The 22,688-nt window shown below is 42.7% G+C and overlaps 1 protein-coding gene across 2 annotated transcripts; it reads right to left on the reverse strand.

The window, feature by feature from the left end:
- Positions 1–838: 838 nt before the first annotated feature.
- LOC116796351 (myosin-1B) lies at positions 839–19,866 on the reverse strand. Of its 2 annotated transcripts, none has more exons than XM_032706914.1 (38): positions 19,655–19,866; positions 19,424–19,567; positions 19,176–19,332; positions 17,261–17,288; positions 17,048–17,162; positions 16,873–16,965; positions 16,711–16,774; positions 16,529–16,627; positions 16,325–16,428; positions 16,102–16,240; positions 14,797–14,915; positions 14,548–14,697; positions 13,782–13,952; positions 12,833–13,142; positions 12,128–12,204; positions 11,746–11,833; positions 11,542–11,659; positions 10,616–10,739; positions 10,394–10,530; positions 9,440–9,695; positions 7,707–7,949; positions 7,425–7,601; positions 7,195–7,340; positions 7,017–7,107; positions 6,540–6,929; positions 6,170–6,296; positions 5,815–5,933; positions 5,329–5,525; positions 4,794–4,977; positions 4,542–4,707; positions 4,254–4,378; positions 3,765–4,073; positions 3,460–3,663; positions 2,434–2,559; positions 2,170–2,340; positions 1,977–2,081; positions 1,641–1,736; positions 839–1,134 (listed from the first exon to the last, which is right to left on the reverse strand). In XM_032706914.1, exons 1-38 carry the CDS (start codon positions 19,856–19,858, stop codon positions 982–984), a joined length of 5,826 nt encoding a protein of 1,941 aa, XP_032562805.1. In that variant the 5' UTR covers positions 19,859–19,866; the 3' UTR covers positions 839–981. The 2 variants fall into 2 exon arrangements, with proteins under 2 accessions (XP_032562805.1, XP_032562806.1); XM_032706915.1 differs by having other exon boundaries at positions 12,128–12,201; positions 12,830–13,142.
- Positions 19,867–22,688: the final 2,822 nt, after the last annotated feature.

Raw genomic sequence — 22,688 nt, forward strand, 5'->3', positions numbered from 1 at the left:
TGGGGCATTGCCTTTTTTCCCTGGGGGCCCAGTGCATGCAGCATGTTAAGAAAGGGTCCTTGCATCTGAAATAAACCTTTTTTTTTAATTGTTCCACTGCCTTGACATTTTTGGGAAGAATACCTGCATATGTTTTACTTTATATTGTAAAGAATGAAAACACATGTTTTGAGTGATGCCAGGCTGGGCAAAGTTATCTGGATTACCCTGTAGACTACATAGGAGGTAAGTGTCTGCCTGGCCAAGTTAGAAGATTCAGGGGAGTTTTGGGAACAGAATATAGACAAGGAATGACTGACTATATAAGGTTGCTGGTGTGCTGCCCTGGGAATGTTGGTTTGCACATCACTTTCATGAACAAAAGATGAAAGTAGACCTCATTTTAGGTTTAAATGTACTCTAAACTATGTTCCAAAGTGGCTTAAAGGATTGAAAAAGCTTAACTCGAAATAATGATCAAAGATTAGGCTGGATTAATGGAAGATGCAATAAATTCTTATTCTTTGGACAGAGCAATTGAGTTAATATCTATTGTATTCCTAAAGCAACTGTTACAAGGGGTTATTCTCTTGCAAAGAAATAATGACTTGCCACATTAGGAAGTATTAGATGAAATTCTATGGTGAGAACAAAACAGGATGTCGGATGAGACCACTTCGACAGTGGCTGAAACACTTTGAAAATACCTGAGGGAAGATTTTTAATTGAATAAATAAGTTTAAATAAGTAAGGAAAAATGTAAATATAGAACAAGAATAAGAAATAAGAATAAGAATTAAGAAATAAGAATAAAAAATAAGAATTTGGGGTAATGATTAAAATACAACACTTCTCATTATTTAAATGGGAAAAGCTCTACAATTTTTATTTTCTAGGCATTATTTATCTAGATATTGATGAAGGACTAAGCAGTGATTACAAAATAAAAGTGATAGAATGTCACATTTTTGCAATTCTCTCACTTTACAGCACTGGCGTCATTTACTCTTCACTTTCTGCCCTCTTGCCAATTTCCCGGCTCTTCACTCGGAGCTTGTTGACCTGTGACTCTGCAATGTCAGCCCGTTCCTCGGCTTCCTCCAGCTCGTGCTGGATCTTGCGGAACTTGGAGAGGTTGACATTGGAGAGCTCCTCCTGGAGATATGAAGAAACATAAAATAGGCTTTAAAACATTTAATGATAGTCCTACTGTAACACTACCCTTAACATGCTGTGGCATTTTCCTTTTTAATAATGAGAAATACCCCTAGGACTATGAGTTAGTATGTAATTCTCTCTAATACTTCTAGAGGAATCCAAGGAAATAGCTTAAATGCTAAATGTTTAGATGGTTAGTAAGACATACCAAGAACCTAGCTCTAAATATGAAGTGCTAGTGCACTATGGAATTTTGAATTATTATATATAATTGCAGTTATTTCCATTAAATCATTTTCCAGTTATTTACTGCTATAAAATTATATATTACAATTTTTGAAGGTGATTTGTTTTCTGCTAGGCAGAAATATGAAATAAAGAAAATGAAAGGAAGCAGAGCCCTACTCCCACAATGTTGAACATGGTTTAAACAGAAGGGAAAACAACAACACAGAATTCCACATCCACCTAGAAAAAGACTGACTTCACACATCAATACTCACAGCCTCTTCAGCTTGTCTCTTGTAGGCTTTCACCTTCATTTGCAGCTTGTCCACCAGATCCTGCAGCCTGAGAACATTCTTCCGGTCTTCCTCAGACTACAGAGAATGGCAAGTAACAGAAAACCTTGTTTACATCATTCTCTAAATTTCATAAATGTGAAACAGAGGGAATAATATAGTTTATGGAACACTGCAGTCCAGAAGGACAAGTGTCAAAATCCAGTTAACTCTGTCATTGTCTTAGGTATAGAAAGAAATCCCTCTGGAAGGCAATGTTCCAACATTTTGAGACACTGTTCTACCAGGAAGGCAATGCAAAGAAGCCTCCAGCCTTACCTGGTAGGTGAGTTCCTTCACCTTCCTCTCGTACTTGCGCACACCCTTCACGGCTTCAGCGCTGCGCTTCTGCTCAGCATCAACCTCCCCTTCCAGCTCCCGCACCTGCAATGAGAAGCCCGTCCCTGCAGCTTCCCTGGGGGTGTCTCTCCAAGAGACGGGGTCACTCATGCACCAACACAGCCCTACTCACCCTGGCCTCCAGCTTCTGGATTTGCTTCTTGCCTCCCTTCAGAGCCAACTGCTCGGCCTCTTCCAGACGAAGCTGCAGGTCCTTCACCGTCTGGTCCAGGTTCTTCTTCATCCTCTCCAGGTGGGCACTGGTGTCCTGCTCCTTCTTCAGTTCTTCTGCCATCATGGCCGCCTGAGCAGAGCAAAAGGTCAAAGCCCTTGTGGGGCTGGAGACATTTTGGGGAGAATACATCCCCCATCAGCAATGAAAGGAGCCCCGACTCACATCTGTGATGGCCTTCTTGGCCTTCTCTTCAGCATTGCGGGCCTCCTGGATCGTATCCTCCATTTCACTCTGAATCTGAGAAATGTCTGTCTCCAGCTTCTTCTTGGTGTTGATCAAGCTGGTGTTCTGTTGAGCAGCATCAGAGATTTGTTTTTGTTAGCTCATTATTTGAAATCAAGAACATTACAGGATTTTGAATACTTTCAGACATAATTATGTGAAAAATTGATATCCGAGATTTTTCTAGTAAAATTTCTTATCACTAGGGAACAAGAATTTTTTTGTTTTGTTTTTTTTCCTCCAAGAATTAATTTTATTAATTTGAAAAAGTGTTTAGAAATACAATATATGCCACATCTCAGCTACTGAGGCTAGCTCAGGAAAGTAACAAAAATAGATTGAGGCAAGTCAGTGAAATGCCTTCTCTTCAACGTTAGGGAAGTGTAATCTACCCTTAACAACTGAAAAGAGAAAAACTTGGAATGAAGATAGGATGGATCCCTTCCAGAATTTTCTCAGCACTTGAAACCAGACACTTTCCATAGAGTTCAGCACTTGACCACTCGATGACTGTTATGACATGTAGCTCATGTCAAAGCCTGCTCGATATGGGCTACATTAGAGACAGGAGTTCATCCCCGCTCTCTTGCTAGTGAAAAAATACATTTTGGATGTAATATGAGGATTCCTCAGTGCTACATTTCAGCTGAAAAGGAATGAATGTTGCTGTGGTCTCAGAATTTCCTGACTGTTTGGAGCATTTGGAATGTCCCTGTGACTAAAGTGTCTCCCCTGGAGATTATCTGAGCACGCAAGTAAGGTAGAAGCATGGGAGCCATCGTATGCAGCTTGGGAAAAAAATCAGTGCACACACTTTTCCAGCAAAGATCTCTTTTAGTAACTTAATGAATACTTCAGAAAACAGGACTCTCTTTCTTGAAGTTGAGCCTCCAGTGGTGACTGGAATAAAGCACACAAGTGTTCTCCCACTTACCAAGAATGCCATTTTTCACCAAAGGACCTCACCTGGCTATGGAGGAGCTGCACACGTTCACTGGCATCCATCAGTTCCTGCTCAGCTACTTTCCTTGACCGCTCCGTCTGTTCCAGGGCTGCCCGTAGCTCCTCAACTTCAGCCTGCAGCAGGTTTGCTCTGCGCTCCACCATGGCCACCTGCTCCTTCAGGTCATCCTGGGTCCTGAGAGCATCGTCCAAATGGATCTGGGTGTCCTGTAGAGCCATTGAAAGAAATTATTAGCAGATTTAGAGGTGTTGGGGACTGAAATGATCAACCATAATGTTTCTCCCCAGGCAATTTCTGTTTAACATACCTTGAGCACAGCCTGTGTGTTTCGCAGGTTCTTTTGTGCCTCTGCAGCCTGGCGGTTGGCATGGCTGAGCTGGATCTCCATTTCATTCAGGTCTCCCTCCATCTTCTTCTTCAGCCTCAGGGCTTCATTCCTGCTCCTGATCTCAGCATCCAGGGTGCTTTGCATGGACTCCACAACTCGGAGGTGATTTCTCTTCAGCTGGTCGATCTCCTCATCTTTCTCTGCTATCTTCCTGTCAATCTCAGACTTCACCTGGTTGAGCTCCAGCTGCAGGCGCAGGATCTTCCCCTCTTCATGTTCCAGGGAGGCCTGAACAAAAATAAATCAGAATACTTTTCTTGTGACAAATGGTGAACCTGAAGCTTTGACTAACAAAGAATGCCGTGATTAGATAATATCTCTACTTTTATACAACCTCTTTTGTCTGGAAAGAGACAAATGAGATAGAAATCCAAGACACGTAAGAGAGCAATAAATAATGCTGTGTACCTCAGCTTCCTCCAGGGAGGCTTGCAGTTCAGATTTCTCCTGCTCAACTTGCTTCTTGACTTTCTCCAGCTCATGAATTGCCTTTCCTCCCTCCGCAATCTGCTCCGAGAGGTCGGAAATCTCCTCTGTGGGAACAATGACCAATGGCTTGCTCAGGCCCAGAGCAGAATGGGAAGGGCCCTGTCCCACCAGGGTGACAGGCATCTTTGCAGAGCTGCAGGCACAGACCCCGCAGCAATGCTCAGCTGGTGAGAAAGCCCATCCCGGAGCAGAGGGCCAGGGACTTACGCTGCAAGTTCTTGTTCTCCCGCTTCATTGTTTCCAGGTGGTCCAAGGACTCCTCATAGGCATTCTTCATCTTAAACAGCTCCGTGCTGAGGGAGCGAGACTCCTTCTGGGAGGCCTCCAGCTCAGCCTGCGTTTCCTCATACTTCTGCTTCCATTCTGCCAGGATCTGAAGAGAAACGGGGCGTGAGTAGGGATGTGGCCATCCCGGGGGGAGGCTCTGCCCAGGAGTCCCAGGGCTGGAGCCCAAAAGACCTTGTCAAAGTTCTTCTGCTTCTTGTCCAGAGCAGCGCAGGCAGCATTGGATCGCTCCACATCAATCATCAGGTCCTCCACTTCATTCTGCAGCCTCTGCTTTGTCTTTTCCAGGGAGGCACATTTGGCATTGACAGCTTCGACGTGTTCCTCTGCATCCTGCAGGCGCTGTGCCAGCTTCTTCCTGGGAGGACATAAGCAGAGTGGCAGCTTAGAGCTTAGAAGGGAGTCAGTTCTGCACTGCCATGAGAGGGCAGTTGGCCACTTTGGGGGTTTTGAGCTGAGCACTCTTCACAGATCCTAAAAGATCTGTCCTTTCTGTGTGCATTAGGCCTGTCTTTGCACTTCTAGCCCAAAAGCCTATGCTGTCTCTTCCAATATACACTTTTTCCCTCCTCCCCTCTCTCTGCTTTGCACACAAAGACAGTATATCCCTGCCTTTATTTCAGCCCTGTCTCAGCCCACTCAGAGACTCCCATTTCCCTTGACCGCTCTCAGTCTTCTGCAGTCATTTCTCATCCCACTCCCCACATACTTGGCCTCCTCGAGCTCCTCCGTGCGCTGAATCGCGTCCGTCTCGTATTTGGTTCTCCACTGGGCCACTTCGCTGTTGGCCTTGGACAGGGCGCGCTGCAGCTCCCCCTTGGCTTCCTGCTCCTCCTCATATTGTTCCCGGAGCAAGTCACAGTCGTGGCGAGCGGACTGCAGGGCGTGGGCCAGGGCGTTCTTGGCCTGCAGCAACAAGAGTATTGAGTCACGGACCAGAAATATCCTGGGAAATCTGACTGAATATTAATGGGACACTGTATTATTCTTCTATGCAAAATGACAGTGGGGACTGACAAAGAGAATAATGGATAAATTCTAGGGAGAAGCTAACGTGAGAAGAGAAGCACTAAATTACCTAAATGTTTTTTTTCCCTGTCTCATCAGGATAGCTCAGTAGTCCCATAAGTATCTGAACTACCTCTTAGAGAGGAGGGATCTGATGGACAGAACAAAGTATGGAAATCCCTCCCACCTTTATCTCTTCCTCTAGGTGTCTCTTGAGTTCCTCAATCTGTTGGGTGAAAGCCTGTTTGCCTCTTGACAGCTGAGAAACCAGAGCATCCTTCTCCTCCACCTGGCGTGAATATTCACCTGGGAAAGGTTGCGGATACACAAAACTTTTATTGCCACTGATGACGCTACTGTGGACATTTGGGGCTGTAAAACCAAACTGTTAGCAGTCCTTGCTGAAACTTATGATCCCATTTCAAGCATTTCTTATTAGAGGGGAGACACAGAATGTTGGAAAGAACATGTGACCAGAAGAGTAATTTTTGCAATAACTCTCTGAGATTATTGATCTGCAAATGTAGATGTGTATTTCTCACCTGACTCTGTCTGCAGACGAGCTCTTTGAGCATTGAGGTCATTGATGATGCGCTGATGCTCTTCTTCCTTTGTCTTAATCTCACTCAGCTGGTCTTCCAGGGTGCGGCACATCTTCTCCAGATTTGCCTGTGGAGGTCACAGAGAATGAAAGAAGATTAGGATCTAGACGCCTTCTTATTCAGAAGAGCGGGACTCTAAGCAGAAAAACATGAACAGACTTGCAAGCTCTGGACTGTTCCTTGGTGTTAGAAGGTAAGAAACACAGCTCCATAGAGAGACAGGGAGTTAGATGGTAACCAGGCCGTAATTTGAAAAGACGCATTTCAATGGAATTAATTTTCAAGTGGTTTACAGTCTATTTTTCCATACCTTGGCTTTGGAGACAGACTCCATGTTACTGGCCAAGTCATCAATCTCCATCTTGAGCTCACTCTTCTCCTTCTCCAGCTTCTGCTTGACGCGCTGCAGGTTGTCGATCTGCTCCCCCAGCTCAGCTGTGCTGTCCGCGTGCTTCTTGCGCAGGGCGGCAGCCGTGGCTTCGTGCTGCAGCGTGGCCTCTTCGAGGTCCCGGCGCATCTTCTGGAATTCTGCCTCCCGCTTCTTGTTCATCTCCACCTGAGCTGCCGTCGCCCCTCCTGCTTCTTCCAGGCGCTCGCTGATCTCCTCCAGCTCCCTGGACAGGTCAGCCCGATGCTTCTCTGCTTTAGCGCGAGAGGTTCGCTCGGCCTCGATTTCCTCCTCCAGTTCCTCAATACGGGCCTGGAGAACACGAGGGACCCTTCACACCCGTGCCTTCCTCCTCCCTGAGCCGAACCTGGGGCAGGCAGGGGAAGGGCAGACACTTGCCTGCAGCTCCTTGATCTTCTTCTGTAGTTGCATGCCCAGGGCTTGTTCATCCTCGGTTTTGCTCTGGATCTGGCTGATTTCAAAGTCTTTCCTTTGGGCAAAGCAAAGTGGGTTACAGCTCAAAGGAAAAAGACAAGAGCTGCAGCCCAGCACTGAGGTGCCCCAGGGCCACACTTACTTCTTCAGTTTCTCATCCAGCTGCTGCTTATCATTCTCCAGATCCATGATGCTGTCCTGGGCCAGCTTCAGGTCTCCTTCCAGTTTCCTCTTGGCTCTCTCCAGGTCCATGCGCAGTTTCTTCTCTTGCTCCAGGGACCCTTCCAGCTACACAGAACAAGGCCATCAGTGCTCCACCAGCCAGCTCAAACTCCATACCTGTCTGTTCCTGCTGTGTGTCCGTGGGCTTACATCGTCCACTTGCTGCTCCAGCTTGGTCTTGGCTTTGGTCAGTGTATTGACTTTGTCCTCCTCTGCCTGCAGGTCATCCAGGGTCTGCTGATGGGCCTCTTGGAGGGCTTTCTTCTCTTTTGTCAGCTTGGCGATGGTCTCGTCCAGGGCTGCCATCTCCTCTGTGAGGTTTTTCACCTTTAGGAAGAAGGGAGCAAGTGTAAATCAAGGAAGTAGATACAGAAGTCCTGGAAGAGCACGGGACTCTTTTCTGGCGTGTGGGTGAGATTTTCTGCCTCATACCTTGTTTTCAGTTGCGTGCTTTTCCTTCTCCACCTTGGCCAGTGTTAGCTCAAGGTCATCAATATCTTTCTTCAGCTCTGAACATTCATCCTCCAGTTTTCTCTTCTTGGCTGTCAGCTCAGCATTGATTTCCTCCTCATCCTCAGCTCTTTCAGTCACCTCTTTAATTTTGGCTTCCAGCTGGATTTTGGTTTTGATGAGTTGGTCACACCTTTCCTCAGCATCAGCCAAACCATCAGCTTCCTACATGATTCATTTAAATGGAACAGTTTTCAAATAATTTATTTTTTTCACTTATTTTCAAGCAGTTACAACTTTACAATCTACTTGTAGGTAAAACTCAAAACTCTGAGAGTATCTATTTGTTTTAGACTGCCTCCATCCCCTAAAATGAAGGAATATATTATCAAACATTTTTAAAGTCTTTAACTGCTCATTCAATGCCAACATTCATTTGAAGATAGAGCCAAAAATCAGGTCTGGCAGTGTATCCATTGTATCCTTGCATCATTACACTTCTGTTGCGTTTTAGTGGACTGGAAACTGGCAAAGAGCTCCCCTGAAGAGAGCCATGTAGTCACATTTTTTAAGTTATAGTGTATAAAAACTGAATGTTTAAACCCTCAAACATTGTCTGAGAAAGTCTTATTGAACTCTTCCCAAAAGATTCTCTGAGCATGAATTAAATTTTTGGTTTTGGCAAAATTTTGTGATAAGATCACTGTTTCACAGGCATGTTTCTAGCACTTGAAAGAAGAAAAGTTTGGAAGGGCGAAAGATATTTACTTAGGGCAGTTCCAATCACCTGCATTTAGAGGCATTCTAAGATGTAAGTTACTTCGAAGCAGTCTCTGTTTTCTACATACCACCTGTTCTTTTTGTCTTTGCTCTAGTGATGCAGTGATGCAGTGATGCCACCCGAGCAGAAGAACTAGCAGAACAAAATAGCTAGGTTGAGTTTTGTCTCCTGCAGATTTAGGTATTTGCCATGATATCAAGTTGCAAGTCCATTTAAGCAAAAATTTTTAATTTTTGGATTAATTGTACCATACTCTAAAAGAATGAGTTTCTTGGTGCTGAAGATGAAGAGCACCTGAAGGTACTGGTGAAGATGTTCTGTTAGGCTGTAGACATCAAAATGTCATCAGATGAATCCAAATCCTAGCTTGTAAATACAGTTTTAAGGGCATTATTGTTGCTACCTTTTTATTTCCAGAAAAAAAAGGAAAAATCCACTTTCATCACTGTTTTTCCTGAGGAGGCAAGGACCATAAATGCCAGAGAAATTTCTCACATTTTCAGCCCCTCCTACTCCACCTGAATCCACTTGTGATTCTCCAAATAGAAGGTGTTAACAGGACCTCCAGACTACCTTTATTGGTCAGGTGATAACATACCACAATTGAGTAATATATGAAGTTCTATAAAGATGTGATAATTGCTTCTGTAAGTCACCAAGTACCATTTAAAATGACATCCTGTAAACTGTGCTATTTGCTCATTGGAAATTGATTATTTCTCTCCTAATTTAAAAGTGTAAGGAAGCAGCTGCAAGAGTTAATTGTAAATTTATTATTATTCTGCAGATTTTCTATGTGGTTTTCCTTCCTATTTTATAAAATACATGTATGTTTCTACAATAAATACTGGTTTTGGATAATGTGTCTGTTACTGAGACATTTGGGATGATTTTGCATAGGTTGCTACAAGACAAAAACATGAGCAATGCTCACAGCCTGCACTTGGAGCTGCAGATCGTTTTTCTCCTGCATTAGAGAAGCCATTTTCTCCTCCAGTTCCTTCCTTTTTGCCTCAGACTTTGCAAGCTCTTCCTTGGTTTTCTCAAACTCCTCCTTCATGTTGGCCATCTCCTTCTCAGACTCTGCACTCTTCAGCAAGGGCTTGATCTTGAAGAACAGCTTCATCCAGGGCCAGTGTTTGACATTCATGAATGAACGAACGTTATACTGGATGCAGAAGATGGACTCTCTGAAAGGCAATAACAAAATATATTATGGTACATATTTTAAAATCTATAAAACATATTTAATTGTGTATATTAATATGGGTAATGTGAAGTTCTACATATAATACTTTATAGTTATCATCCTGTATATATCTCTGCATAAAATATTTATCATGTATTATTAAATATGTATTTCTTAATAATATTTAGTGCACATTTTATATATAATATATATATTTCCACAGAAAACTTTCTAGTGTTATGTAGAGTATCAACTTATATGGACTGTTTTGGAGTCCAGGTGTTTGGTTCACTTTCATGGCCAATGAAAAGGAACACCTACAGAATTTTACTCAGGCCCTTCCATGAAACTTATCAAAGGGAAGAGAATACTTTTCTTGTGATAGAAATATATGTTTCTCTCCTTTGATTAAAGCAGTGACCTAAAATAGTTAGCTTACACTAGATATTAAGTTTCTGGACATACATACAGTGTAACCACTTACCGAATTCATCAAAAATTAGTACAAAGTGTTAAAAAAAATATTTATTTCCCTAAATTGGGATTTTACACTGTTTTATCTATTTTCAGGATATACATCTGTATTGGTAAACTGAATTAAAGGGAACTAAATGAGATTTGATGTGAAGAAGCTTATTTTCAATTTTGTACATGCCATTAGTATCTGATAAGAATCGTCCCAGAAGGCTAAGTATCTACCTCCTCTCCATCATTTTCTTGAACTCCACCCTCATCAGGTAACCCCTGCACATGGCCTGTGTGCGGGTGATGAGCTGTGCCAGCTTCTCATCCCTCATCTCCTCCAGGAGCCCCAGCAGCCCAGCTTTGAAGAACACCTTAGAGAGGGAATGTTGCAGCACATCACTGTCAGGCCGGGCAAAGCACAGGCACAGAGTGAGTGAGGGAATGGGGGATTTGTACCTTGGTGTGTCCAAATTTGTACTGGGTGTGGTCCACATCGATTGAGCCAAGGAGCTTCTCGGAAGCCTTCTTGCTGTCGATGAACTGTCCCTCTGGGATGGCACTGGCATTAAGCACCTTATACCTATCGCAGGAAATTGAATATGGAGGTCAGATTCCTGAAAGCTCAATTAAACCTGTACCAACCAATGCCATCATTAAAATTCTCTGAAGGAGGTTCAAGAGTGGAGGAGAGGTGAATAAATCTGAACACTTCCATTCTCTAGAAATCACACTTTCATGGCTAAATTTGTTTTTAGGAAAAACTCTGCATTTCCCTTAGTCCAGATATTTTTTGACACAGAATGGATAATGATTTCTGTGGGTAAATGCTGACATATTTCTCATGTTATCTAATCTCTAAATGAGAACTTTTCGCGCAAGAACAAAATACGTGGAGAGGTGAAGCAAATCTCAATCCTAAATAGTGGCAGCACATGTTATCTGAGTATTTTCCAGTTGGTATAGAACAAGAAGCAAGATACTTTCATTTTATTTGGTTTTCCAACAAGTTAGTCTAGAATGACTCGTAGTGTCTTTATTCATATTTCTGTGCTGATGGCTGAAAGTCACCTTACTTTGCTCTCCGGGTGCTTAAGTCTGAAATAGTCAGCTTCATTTCTGGATAGTTAGTTAAAAAAAAACTTTGTCTCATACCAGAATATGAATAAAGGACAGGAATAAATAATTGTCCTTTGAAAATATCTGCTTTTATCATTAGCTATAGAAAGAAACTGGATGACTAACTTGGACAATTAACTTTTGTATACCTAAAGGTAGGTATAATGAACCCCTCCCATAACCCACACAGTACTTAGAACAATTAGGAAATGCACATTACTCAGCATTTGGAGATATGGTGGAAAGTGGATGATATTTAGTCTGACCTCTGTTTGAAGTCAGCATAGAGTATTCTGCTGGGGAATCCTTTTCTGCAAATCCTGATCCCTTCCAACACGCCGTTACAGCGCAGCTGATGCAGCACCAGCTCATGTTCCATGGCACCTAATAAATCACAGGATGAATTTGTATTTCATTTTACTGCACAGAGAAGAACAGGTATATCACAACTTTGAATTTTAACAACTTACCAGGTGTTTTTGTTTCATTAGGAATAAGGCATCGCACAAAATGGGGATGTGTGCTTCGCAAATTGCTCATCAGCTTGTTTAAATTTTCCTTTGGAGCAAGAACAAAGCCACAGGTTTAAAAATGTCACTTACACAATCTCAATATTAGATGGAGTAAAAACACTGCAATAAAACCATGATAAGCATATTTTTTATAGAGCTTTTAGGCAGTTCTGAAAGAATACTTCTAAGGATTCAGTAAGAATCCTTTATTAGAAGCACATGTGTTTATCCTTCTGAACATAAAGATTTTGTATATTAGATCAATCTAAAGCTTTTTTGTATTAAATTTTCTGTATTTTTTTCACAATGTGGTAAATTTAGAATGATTATTCTACAGTACCCGGAAAAGAGCTGAGACGGTCTGGAAAGAAGAACCCTTCTTCTTGCCACCCTTCTTGCCACCACCACCACCACTCTCTAAAAAATAATATATTTTTTAGAAAGAAATGAACAATAAAAGCACAAAGAATCTGAAAAACCTTGTGTGTTCATCTTAAAAAATCTAGTAAAAGTAATAATATGATCAAAATTTGCAAATGCATACAGTGGTTAAAGTTACAATGGGACACAATTTTTTTCAGATAGCAGAAGAATGAAAACCAGTGACTTAAAGCTGAAGTTCAGAAAATGCAATCAGGAAACAACATGTAACATTTTGTATAGAACGATATTTAAGGAATTAAATTAATAGCTAGTGAATACACCAAATGCAGTATTCATGTATCTTTACAGCTAAGGGTATGCATATATTCAGCAGCATGCTGATACATTTGATTGTATTCCCTGAAGTATTTGGGAATGGCCCATACTGCATAAATCTGGTTTCTCAGCTAGTCTGGGTAATGTTGTAGTAGAACTGTCTGGTTTTAAAACCTACAGACCTATTAAGGTCTCTAGGGAATTGTAATATCCTTTGTTATACTGAGTTCCAAAAAGTAGATGAGGTTTTGGGTTTTCAATTTTAGAAATATAAGTATTAATGTAAAATATTATTACGATTTTTTTCCCCTATACATTATGGGAAAACTGATTTTAAAGAAATCACCTGCTTCTGCCCCACCAACAGAGGCAAAGAGTAAGGCCAGGGTCTTCAGGGATGATTTCTGATACAGCCCCACCACCGTTTCGTTCAAGGGGTCCTTGTTCTTCTCCAGCCACCCAGTGATGTTGTAGTCCACTGTGCCAGCGTAGTGCACCAGGGAGAAGTGGGCTTCAGCCTTGCCTTTGCCAGGCTTGGGCTTCTGGAAGTTGTTGGACTTGCCCAGGTGCTGGTCATAGAGCTTGTTCTTGAAAGAGGTGTCAGTTGCCTTGGGGAACATGCACTCCTCTTCCAGGATGGAGAAGATGCCCATGGGCTGGGGGAAATAGCAAGATGTGAAGAAAGTGTGTAAGGAAGAAACAGAGGCAATGTATGTAAGAGAGAGGAATGGAAGGTAAACATTACACAAAAAAACCCTCCTGAAAATGTGTAATCTTATGTTTCTCCAGAAAGGGCATTTTGTTAGTGCATGTGCCATCAGTTATACAAAAAAAAACCAAGCTCCCCCATAAGGATTGGGGTTGTGATGTGATAAAGATCTAGCATGTAGAAATTCATTATGTACATGTTAGGTGAAAATGGAAAACAAAATGAACGAAAGTAGTAGCATTCAGATGTAGGGAACAGCTTACACTTCCTAAATGCTCTTTCTTTGAAACAAGACAGAAAACAGAGGTTGCTCAGGGTATTTAGTCACTCAGCATGCATTCAAAAAATACACAGCTTTGCGTATGAACTTCGGAGTAGTGACTAGGACTGGAATTTTTGTCCCATGTAAATCATATATACAACATGACAGAATCCCATAGGCAGTGAAGTAAGAGACAAACGAAAATGTAGTTCAGAAAAAATACTGGTTTGTGCTGCATTAAGTGTGTGTGGTCTAACTGGAGCATAGAAGATTCTTGTTACATTTCATATCTGGAAAACTATTAAGTATGTGGGGGCCAATAACCTTCTCAATGAGCTCAATGCAGGCAGCCAGGTCCATCCCAAAGTCAATGAATTCCCACTCAATTCCCTCCTTCTTGTACTCCTCCTGCTCCAGCACGAACATGTGGTGGTTGAAGAACTGTTGCAGTTTCTCATTGGTGAAGTTGATGCACAGCTGCTCCAGGCTGTTGAACTGCAGAATGCAAAGATTTACTTGTGAATTTCCAGGAACATTTTCCATCTTCCAATAAGTTTTATTTTTAACCCATTAAGGTCTCCATGATTGGGATCTTTAATTTCCAGTGCTGCTCTAATATATCTACCCTTTCAGGCCCTTGCACCATCTGAACATGTATTAAGCTCTGCAAATCTTTTCAGAGCTCATAAATAAGTCCAGCTTTTCTTTTGTTTGAACTTTTGTACACCACCAGTCTATTCCCAAGCATTTAGAGGGAATCTGGCTTCAGCATTAACAAAATCTTTCTTCAAGAAAGATTTAACTTCCTCAGAATCTCTGCTATTAATTAGCAGTTGTTCAATATCTTCATATAAATTTTCAATGCAATTTTCACTTCTGCATGCAACAACAGACATCTACAAAAATCTGCAGCCCTGTGGGATACTATATACTATGGAAAACCAGAAGGATGCCATTCCTACACGAATAGCAGGATTAACTAGTAAATAAAAATAACCCATAATTAAAAAAAAGCACAACCCCAAACCCAAAAATATTCCAATTTCTTAATGCCCGTTCCAGGAAACTTGTAGGAAGATCCTCCTCTTACATCAAAGATCTCGAAGCCAGCAATGTCCAGCACACCAATGAAGTACTGCCTGGGCTGCTTTGTGTCCAGCTGTTGGTTGATGCGAACAACCATCCACAGGAACATCTTCTCAAACACAGACTTTGCCAGGGCCCCCACTGAATTGTACACCTAAGAAATTGTTGAAGGAAAGTTACCATCCACAGCAAAAGAAAAAGTTCAAAGTTTTTAATTCAAGTAATTTGTTTTCTATCATCACTTGTGTCTTACCTGCTGGACAGTTTGGCCCTTGGTCACATATTCATTCCCCACCTTGACTCGGGGGTAGCAGAGGGCCTTGAGCAGGTCTGCTGAATTCAGACCCATCAGGTAGGCAGCCTTGTCAGCAACTAGGGAAACAAGCATAGAGCAGGATCAGATATTAGCTCTCCAATGGATGCATTTTTGAGTAATTAAGAATCATTTCTGCAGAAGCTACATATACATTGTCGTGTTTGCTTATTCTTCTCATTTAATCTATATTATTCATAAAAGCAAAGATTATTCCAATACCTTTATGCTGAAAATGCAAATTTTGAAACAAGTGACTAGACAGAAAAAAGGGCCGAGGACCAAGAAACTGGCAGATCAAATAGTCACAATTTCTGAATAAAGAGAATAGGAAAGTGGTTGGTATTGAAATACACTGTACTGAAAATTGTAGTCGGTGAAATTCTACTATCATTGGAGGGAGAGATAGATTAGTGAGGTATTATACCAAAAGTATGAATCTTGTACTACTTTCATAGTGGGACCATATTCTCCCTAAAGATAAATATCACACATGTAAATCTTTGCCAGTTCTCATTATATCTGCAGTTGGACTAGTAAATACAAGCATCACAGTACTGCATATATTCTGTCACCACTTTCCAATTTGCTGCCTGTCCCGTCTCACAGTGAAGCTGATAGCGAGCACCAGTACGATTTACAGAGTTCTTCAACGTGAGAAGGCCAAACCTCATTATATAAGGTCTAATACACAGATGATAATTTTGATCTCCTTTTATTTAATTTTATGTGTTATTTGCAACTAAGTATTTAAAGTATATTTTTCAATAGAAAAATTAACATATAAAATAAGAACAAAACTGGAAATGTTTCGCTTCACTTTTGTAGACCAATTCTTTTATGTGTGTGCATATACACATATGTAACTCTTTACTGAGGTTATATTCAAGTAATAATTTGTAGCTTATTCTACTACAATAGAATAGAGTTGCTCCTGGTTCTGTGTCGTGTTTGGGAAGCGGCCATTCAAGACAGCAGCAGAACTTGCTTTATTTCTGCCTGACTCCTACTCTGTCAATCAGTGAAACCGTAGTCACTGGACTTAATATTTTGCATTGTTAAAAATAATCTGCAGCTTCCACTGAGTTGTGTTCCTCCAGAGAACAGTGTGTCGTCTGGTTAGGACACACTTCTATTCTACAATACTGGCACTGAGGAAAGGCTGAGTCACTGACCCTGAATTGCTGCCTGTATTTTCGTGAGTGTTTGGTGTGTACAGTGCTTTGGTATATGTTGTGCTGGTACCTTCAGTGCCATCAGGCTCTGCCTGCTCCTCACGCTGCTTCTGCTTGAACTTCAGGTTCCCATAGTGCATGACAGCCCCTGTCAGCTTGTAGATGGCTGTTTTCTCGTCAGGAGTGAAGCCCAGGATGTCAATGGCACTCTGAAAAAAGTGTCACTAGAGTAAGTACGCCAGCTGTTAAAGGTCAGAGAAATAAAAGTTCACCTAGAAAACTTCTGAACTTACATCCGTGGCCATCAGCTCTTCCTGGTCGTTAATGCTGGGAACAGTGATCTCACCTTGACTCACGTACTGATAGTCATATGGGTTGGTGGTGATCAGTAACATCTCTGAAAATAGGGACAGAACAGACACGGGTCAAATGCAATTGGCACATAAAGGAGTTAAATGCAGTGACCTTTGCCTGGAAGAGTTAGTGATCTTTCCTACCAATCAGCTCTGGCTTCTTGTTGGACATGATCTGATAAAAGATGTGGTAACTTCTTTCTGCCTTGAGCTGGAAAGTGACTCTGGACTTCTCCAGCAGATCTGGCAAGGATGGCAGGACAGAGTTAAGCACAAGAACAGAGGAAGGCTGGAAGGAAGGGGATCAGGCCAGGAGGGGCTCTTACATGTTTCAATGTCAGCAGAAGCCAGTTTGCCTGTGGCACCAAAGTGGATTCTGATGAATTTACCCTGAAAGCAGCAGAAAAGTCAATCGAGATCTATTTTACCAATCCCGACTGCAAGAATATTTGAGTCGATCTCAACTGTTGTCCCAGGTAACAACTCACAAAGCGTGAGGAGTTGTCGTTCCTCACAGTCTTGGCGTTTCCAAAGGCCTCCAGCAGTGGGTTGGCACTGATGATTTGATCCTCAAGTGTCCCCTAAAATGGAAATCTTCTTACCATGATCTAACTTCTAAATAAATTTGAAAGTTTCAAGTTTCTACCCCCGCAGGGACCTCACCTGCATTTTGCCTGATGTCTGCTCCTCCTTCTTCTTGTCCCCGCTGGCTGCAATTGTTGCAAAGTACTGGATGACACGCTTTGTGTTCACAGTCTTCCCGGCACCGGATTCTCCGCTGTCAGAGCAAGGAGAGAAGCAGAGAGTGTGTGGTCAGGCAGGAGGGGCCCTGGCCCTGGGCAGCCCCTCAGGGACCCGAGCAGGGGGTGTACGTACGTGATCAGGATGGACTGGTTCTCCCGATCTGAGGAAGAGGCAGAAAAAAATAGGCTTTATAAGCAAAGAACACAAAAATACTGAAAATTACAATGATAAGAAAAAAGAAGTTGCTTTTTTTATTTCTTTATTTACTCCTAAGGATATTTTTTTCAATTTCAATTCCTTGCGAAGTTATTTGCACCACTTTCTTACCTCTGAACATATACTCGGAGTTCATGATCTGAAATTAGAGAGGTATGGATTTGATGGGTGAACTGTTACATGGATAAGGAGTTGGCTGGAAGGCTGCATCCAGAGAGTTACGGTCAAGAGTTCCATGTCCAAAACTTTAATGAGTGGTGTCCTCCAAAGATTTGCACTGGGACCAATGTTGTTTAATACCTGCATACGTAGTGGGACTGAGTACACCCTCAGCAGGTTTGTAGACCACACCAAGCCGAGTGGTTCAGTTTATAAACCTGTGGTAAAGGATACCATCCAGGTGGCCCTTGCCAGGATTGCGAAGGTGGCCCATGTGAACATCATGAAGTTCAACAAGGCCAAATGCAAGGTGATGCACCGAGGTTGGAACAGTCTCCAATATCAGCCTAGACTGAGGGGTGACTGGCTTGAGACCAACCCGACAAAGAAGGTTTGGGGGTACTGAAGGATGAAAAATTGGACATGAACTGGCAATGGGCACTTGGAGTCAGAAAGCCAATCCGATCCTGGGCTGCATGAAAAGAAACGTGGCCAGCAGGGCAAGGTAGGTGATTCTGCCCCTCTCCTCTACTCTTGTGAGATGCCTCGTAGAATAATCTGTCCAGATCTGGGGTCGCCAGTGCAATACAGACACAGACCTGTTAGAAAATGATCTGTGATCTGGAACATCTCTCTTATGGAGACAGGCTGAGAGAGTTGGGATTGTTCAGCCTGGGTAGAGAAGGCTCCTGGGATGTCTTATTGCAGCCTTTCAGTCCTTAAAGAGGGCTTATAAGAAAGACAACAACTTTTTACCAAAGTTGTAGTGATAGAAGAAGGGGTAACAGTTTTATAGACTCAAAGAGAGTAAATTTTATGATGATGGATGTGAGTTGCAGTAACAGGTTGCCCAAAGATGTCGTGGATATCCTATCATTGGAAGTGCTCCAGGACATGGTGGACAGAGCTTTGAGCAATGTAATCTAGTGGAAGACGTCTCTATAAATGTCATAGGGAAGGACTATGTGATTTTTAAAGATCCTTTCCAGCACAGGCCATTCTGTAATTCTATAATGCTGTTCCATGGACATTGAAGACCCTTGAAGAGCCACATGTTACTTCTCTGTACCACTCTATGGTCTTTTTTCCCCCTGCATACAGTGAATTGTTTTAATTTTCTGCTACACAGACTTGTTTTAGAGCAGTAGAGAAGGGGAGAGTAAGGACCCATGACAGAGGAATCCTGATGATGGGTAATACTTCTGAACTCAATAGCACAGAGAAAGAAATGAAAAGGTGGAAACAACACATAACCTTATTTCATTTTTCATTACATGGTTTTGTCAAGACAAATCTGAACAGTTCTATTATTGATGTTTCCTGTGGTCCTTCGATGAATTAGATCATTGGACAGAATTTTCACATATTTCTATGTATATGGATTTCATATCCTGTTCACTTTCACTGCTTCATTACAGACCTAATTATATTCCTTGCTCCACCTAGTCCATTGTTTGTCTTATTGTTTTTCCTGACACAGTATCAGGGGTACTGTACATCCCTTTTAGAAATACTGATGTGAAAGAAATCCTTTTTAAATTAGAAGTTAATAATGCCATGGCTGAAATAAACCGTAATGACCTACTTAGATATTATCATCAGATTTATCAGGGAAACTCTGTGAACACTTTTAAAATGTCTTTTTGATGAAATCAGCCTGAGAGCCACTCACCAGTCAGCATGAACTGATAGGCGTTGTCAGAGATGGAGAAGATGTGTGGAGGGGCCTCCTGGCGCTTCTTGCCTCGGTAGGCCAACACCACCTCCGGGTTGTACACGGGCAGCCACTTGTAGGGGTTGACAGTGACGCAGAAGAGACCCGAGTAGGTCTGCGAGGAAGGGACACAGCACGTTGGCTTCCCCTGGGCCTGGCAGAGCAGTTCCTCCAGCTGCCCAAAGGAAGCTGCTGCTGCCACTTACGTAGATCATCCAGGCTGCGTAACGCTCTTTGAGGTTGTACAGCACAGCGGGTTCGTGGAGGTGGGTCATCATGGCCATGTCCTCGATTTTGTCATACTTGGGAGGGTTCATGGAGAAAATCTGATCTTCCTTCACGGTCAGGGTCTGTCAGAGGGCAGCAAGGGACAAGCATGTCAACTCAGAGTCAGAGTGGGAATGAAATGCTGTTTATAAATCTTGCATTTTACCCACCTCTCCCTTTTCAGTCTTGACGGTGATCTTCCCTGTTTCCCTGCTCTGGATTGTGCTTTTCACATAGGATTCTTTTGCATGTACCACAAAGACGGATGACTTGGCATCGAAAGGCTTGTTCTGGGCCTCGATTCTCTCCTTCTCTGACTTCCGGAGGTAAGGAGCCGCCTCCCCAAAGATGGCCATCTCGGCGTCTGTTGACATGGCTGCTGTTTACTACGATGAATGCAGCACTGTCTGTGAGGGTAGAGAAAACATTACAATAGTGCCTTATGGAAGAAACACTCCTAGAGCACAGTGGATTGCTCTGCTTTAGGAATTGACTGAATTGCCACTCTTTTTTTTCCGCTGCTTCAGAATTCTGTTAGGAAATTTTATTTCTTTTCTTTTTTTTGTGTAGTCAGATCTTTAAGCCTACTGGGCAATTGCATTTACAGAGGAATGCTTTCTGTGTTTTGTATTTGATTTTGGTTTGGGATTTTTTTTCATTTGTTGTCATCATCATCATGGCTAGGCTTCGCGAATGAAGATTTGGTAAGGGCTTTACCCATGTTTGTTACAAGTGCGCTGGTGGCTAAAAAGGCCAATACGAGACAGGCACGTCCAGTTGCAAAAGGCACAGCAGAAAGACTCCTTAGGTGGTATATCCAGCAAGACACGATTCTTTCTGCCTTGTCTTTTCTCCTCAAGGGTGATCCTGTGTGCGTTCCCAAAGGAAACGGCAGCATTATAGATACTGTATCTCCAGACCTCCCAGCTGGAGGCCAGAGTAGACCAGTTATGTTGATCAATATGGCCAAGGCCGAGATGTTGTTTCAGGGAGTCCTTGTATCTTCTCTTTGGGGCTCCTCTCATGCGGTAGCCAGTGACAAGTTCACCATAAAGCAAGATCTTAGGGAGGTGGTGATCTTTCATCCTGGAGACGTGCCCTGCCCAGCGCAGCTGTGTTCTCAGTAACATGGCCTCAATGCTTGTGACTACTGCTTGTTCTAGAACAGATGTATTAGTCACATAATCTGACCAGTGGATGTTTAGGATTGTTCGGAGGCAGTGTTGATGGAAGCGTTCTAGGAGTCACAGGTGGTGGCGGTAGATGACCCATGATTCACATCCATATAAAAGAGTAGACAGCACAATGGTTTTGTAAACACTGATCTTGGTACTTTTCTTCAACTGTTTATTTTGCCAAACTCCTTTATGAAGCTTTCTGAAGGCACTATATGCCTTTGCTAACCTGTTGTCTATCTCTTCGTCAATCTTACTATCCAAGGAGATGAGGCTGCCTAGGTAATTAAACTGCTGGACTGATTTGAGCTCTGATTTACCAATGGTGATATGGGGATGATGGAAGACTTCCTGAGAAGAGAACTTCTGTCTTCTTTAAGCTGACTTCCAGCCCAAAGAGCTCATCAGCGTCTGCAAAGCAGGATGTTAAACGCTGCAGAGCTGCTTCTGTGTGAGTGACGAGGGCGGCGTCATCAGCATAAAGCAGCTCCTGGACAAGATGGTTTAAGGTCTTGGTGTGGGCCTTCAGTCACCTTAGGTTGAAAAGGCTTCCATCAGTATGATATCGAATGGAGATACCGTCCTGATCATCGAGGTCTGCTGTGGCCCTTTGGAGCATCCTGCTGAAAAGGACTGTGAATAGGGTTGGTGTGAGAACTCAGCCTTGTTTCACACCACTGGTAATTACAAAGGGCTCAGAAAGTGCATTGCCATATCTGACTTGGCTGTGTTGATCCTCATGGAGTGAGATGATCATTTTAAGGAACTTGGGGGGGCAACCTAAGTGTTCCAAAATCTGTCATAGACTTTTTCTGCTCGCAGTATCGAAAGCCTTGGTGAGATCAAGAAAGGTTACATAGAGACCTTTGTTTTGTTCCCTACGCTTCTCTTGCAGTTGTCTGAGATCAAATACCATGTCTGTGGTACTCCTGTTGGCTCTGAAATGACACTGGCTTTCAGGTAGAATTCCTTCTGCTATGGTGGGTATTAGTCTGTTCAAGAGTATTCTTGCCAGGATTTTACCAGCAATGGAGAGCAGAGTAATACCATGGTAATTTGAACAGTCTGATTTAACTCCTTTCTTCTTATACAATGTGATGATGACTGCATCACGAAGGTCTGATGGTAGTTCGTCTAGTTCCCAACAGCACACCACAAACTCGTGGAATTTAGCATGGAGTGCTTGGCCCCCATGTTTCCAGACTTCAGGTGGAATTCCATCAACCTCAGCTGCCTTGCTGATTTTCACCTGCTGTATGGCCTTAAGGGTTTCTCCTAAAGTGGGGGCAGTATCCAATTCATATTTCACCGGTTGTTGTGTGATGGACTGAATAGCTGAGTCTTGCACTACATGGCTAGTACTGAAAAGAGTCTGAAAGTGTTCAGACCATCGATTCAGAATGGAGGTTTTATCTGTCAGAAGTGTTTGACCATCAGCGCTGAGTAGAGGACTTTGGGCTTGGTATGTAGGCCCGTATGCTGTTTTCAGGGCCTCATAGAATCCTCTGTGATCACCCGTGTCTGCGCATAATTGTGTTTTTTCAGCAAGACTGATCCACCACTTGTTCTGGATGTCACGGAGTTTCTGTTGGAGCTTGCTGCTTTTCTTACGTGCCACGATGGCAGTGCAAGGTGTGCTTGTGGGTGGTTCTATTCTTCCTCAACAATTCCTGGATCTCTTGATTGTTTTCATCGAACCAGTCCTTGTTCTTCTTGAGGGAGAACCCTAAGGATTTTTCAGAGGACTGCAGGATGCTGTTTTTAATATGGTGCCAAAGTGTTTTAGGAGAGGTATCTGTCGAATCCATGGAATGGTTTTTGAGCCTAGTTTGAAGATTAGCCTGGAATTTGTTTCTCACTGTGTCTGATTGGACATTGTTAACTTGGAGTCTCCTCCTTGGGATACTGCCCCCTTTTAGGTTTGAATTTAAGATTGAGGTTAAGTTTGTAGTGCACCAGCCGATGGTCTGTTTGGCATTCTGCACTGGGCATCACACGGGTATGGTGGACATCGTGGACATCTCTCTGT

The sequence above is a fragment of the Chiroxiphia lanceolata genome, chromosome 19 (genome assembly GCF_009829145.1).
Source record: "Chiroxiphia lanceolata isolate bChiLan1 chromosome 19, bChiLan1.pri, whole genome shotgun sequence".
NCBI lineage: Eukaryota > Metazoa > Chordata > Aves > Passeriformes > Pipridae > Chiroxiphia > Chiroxiphia lanceolata.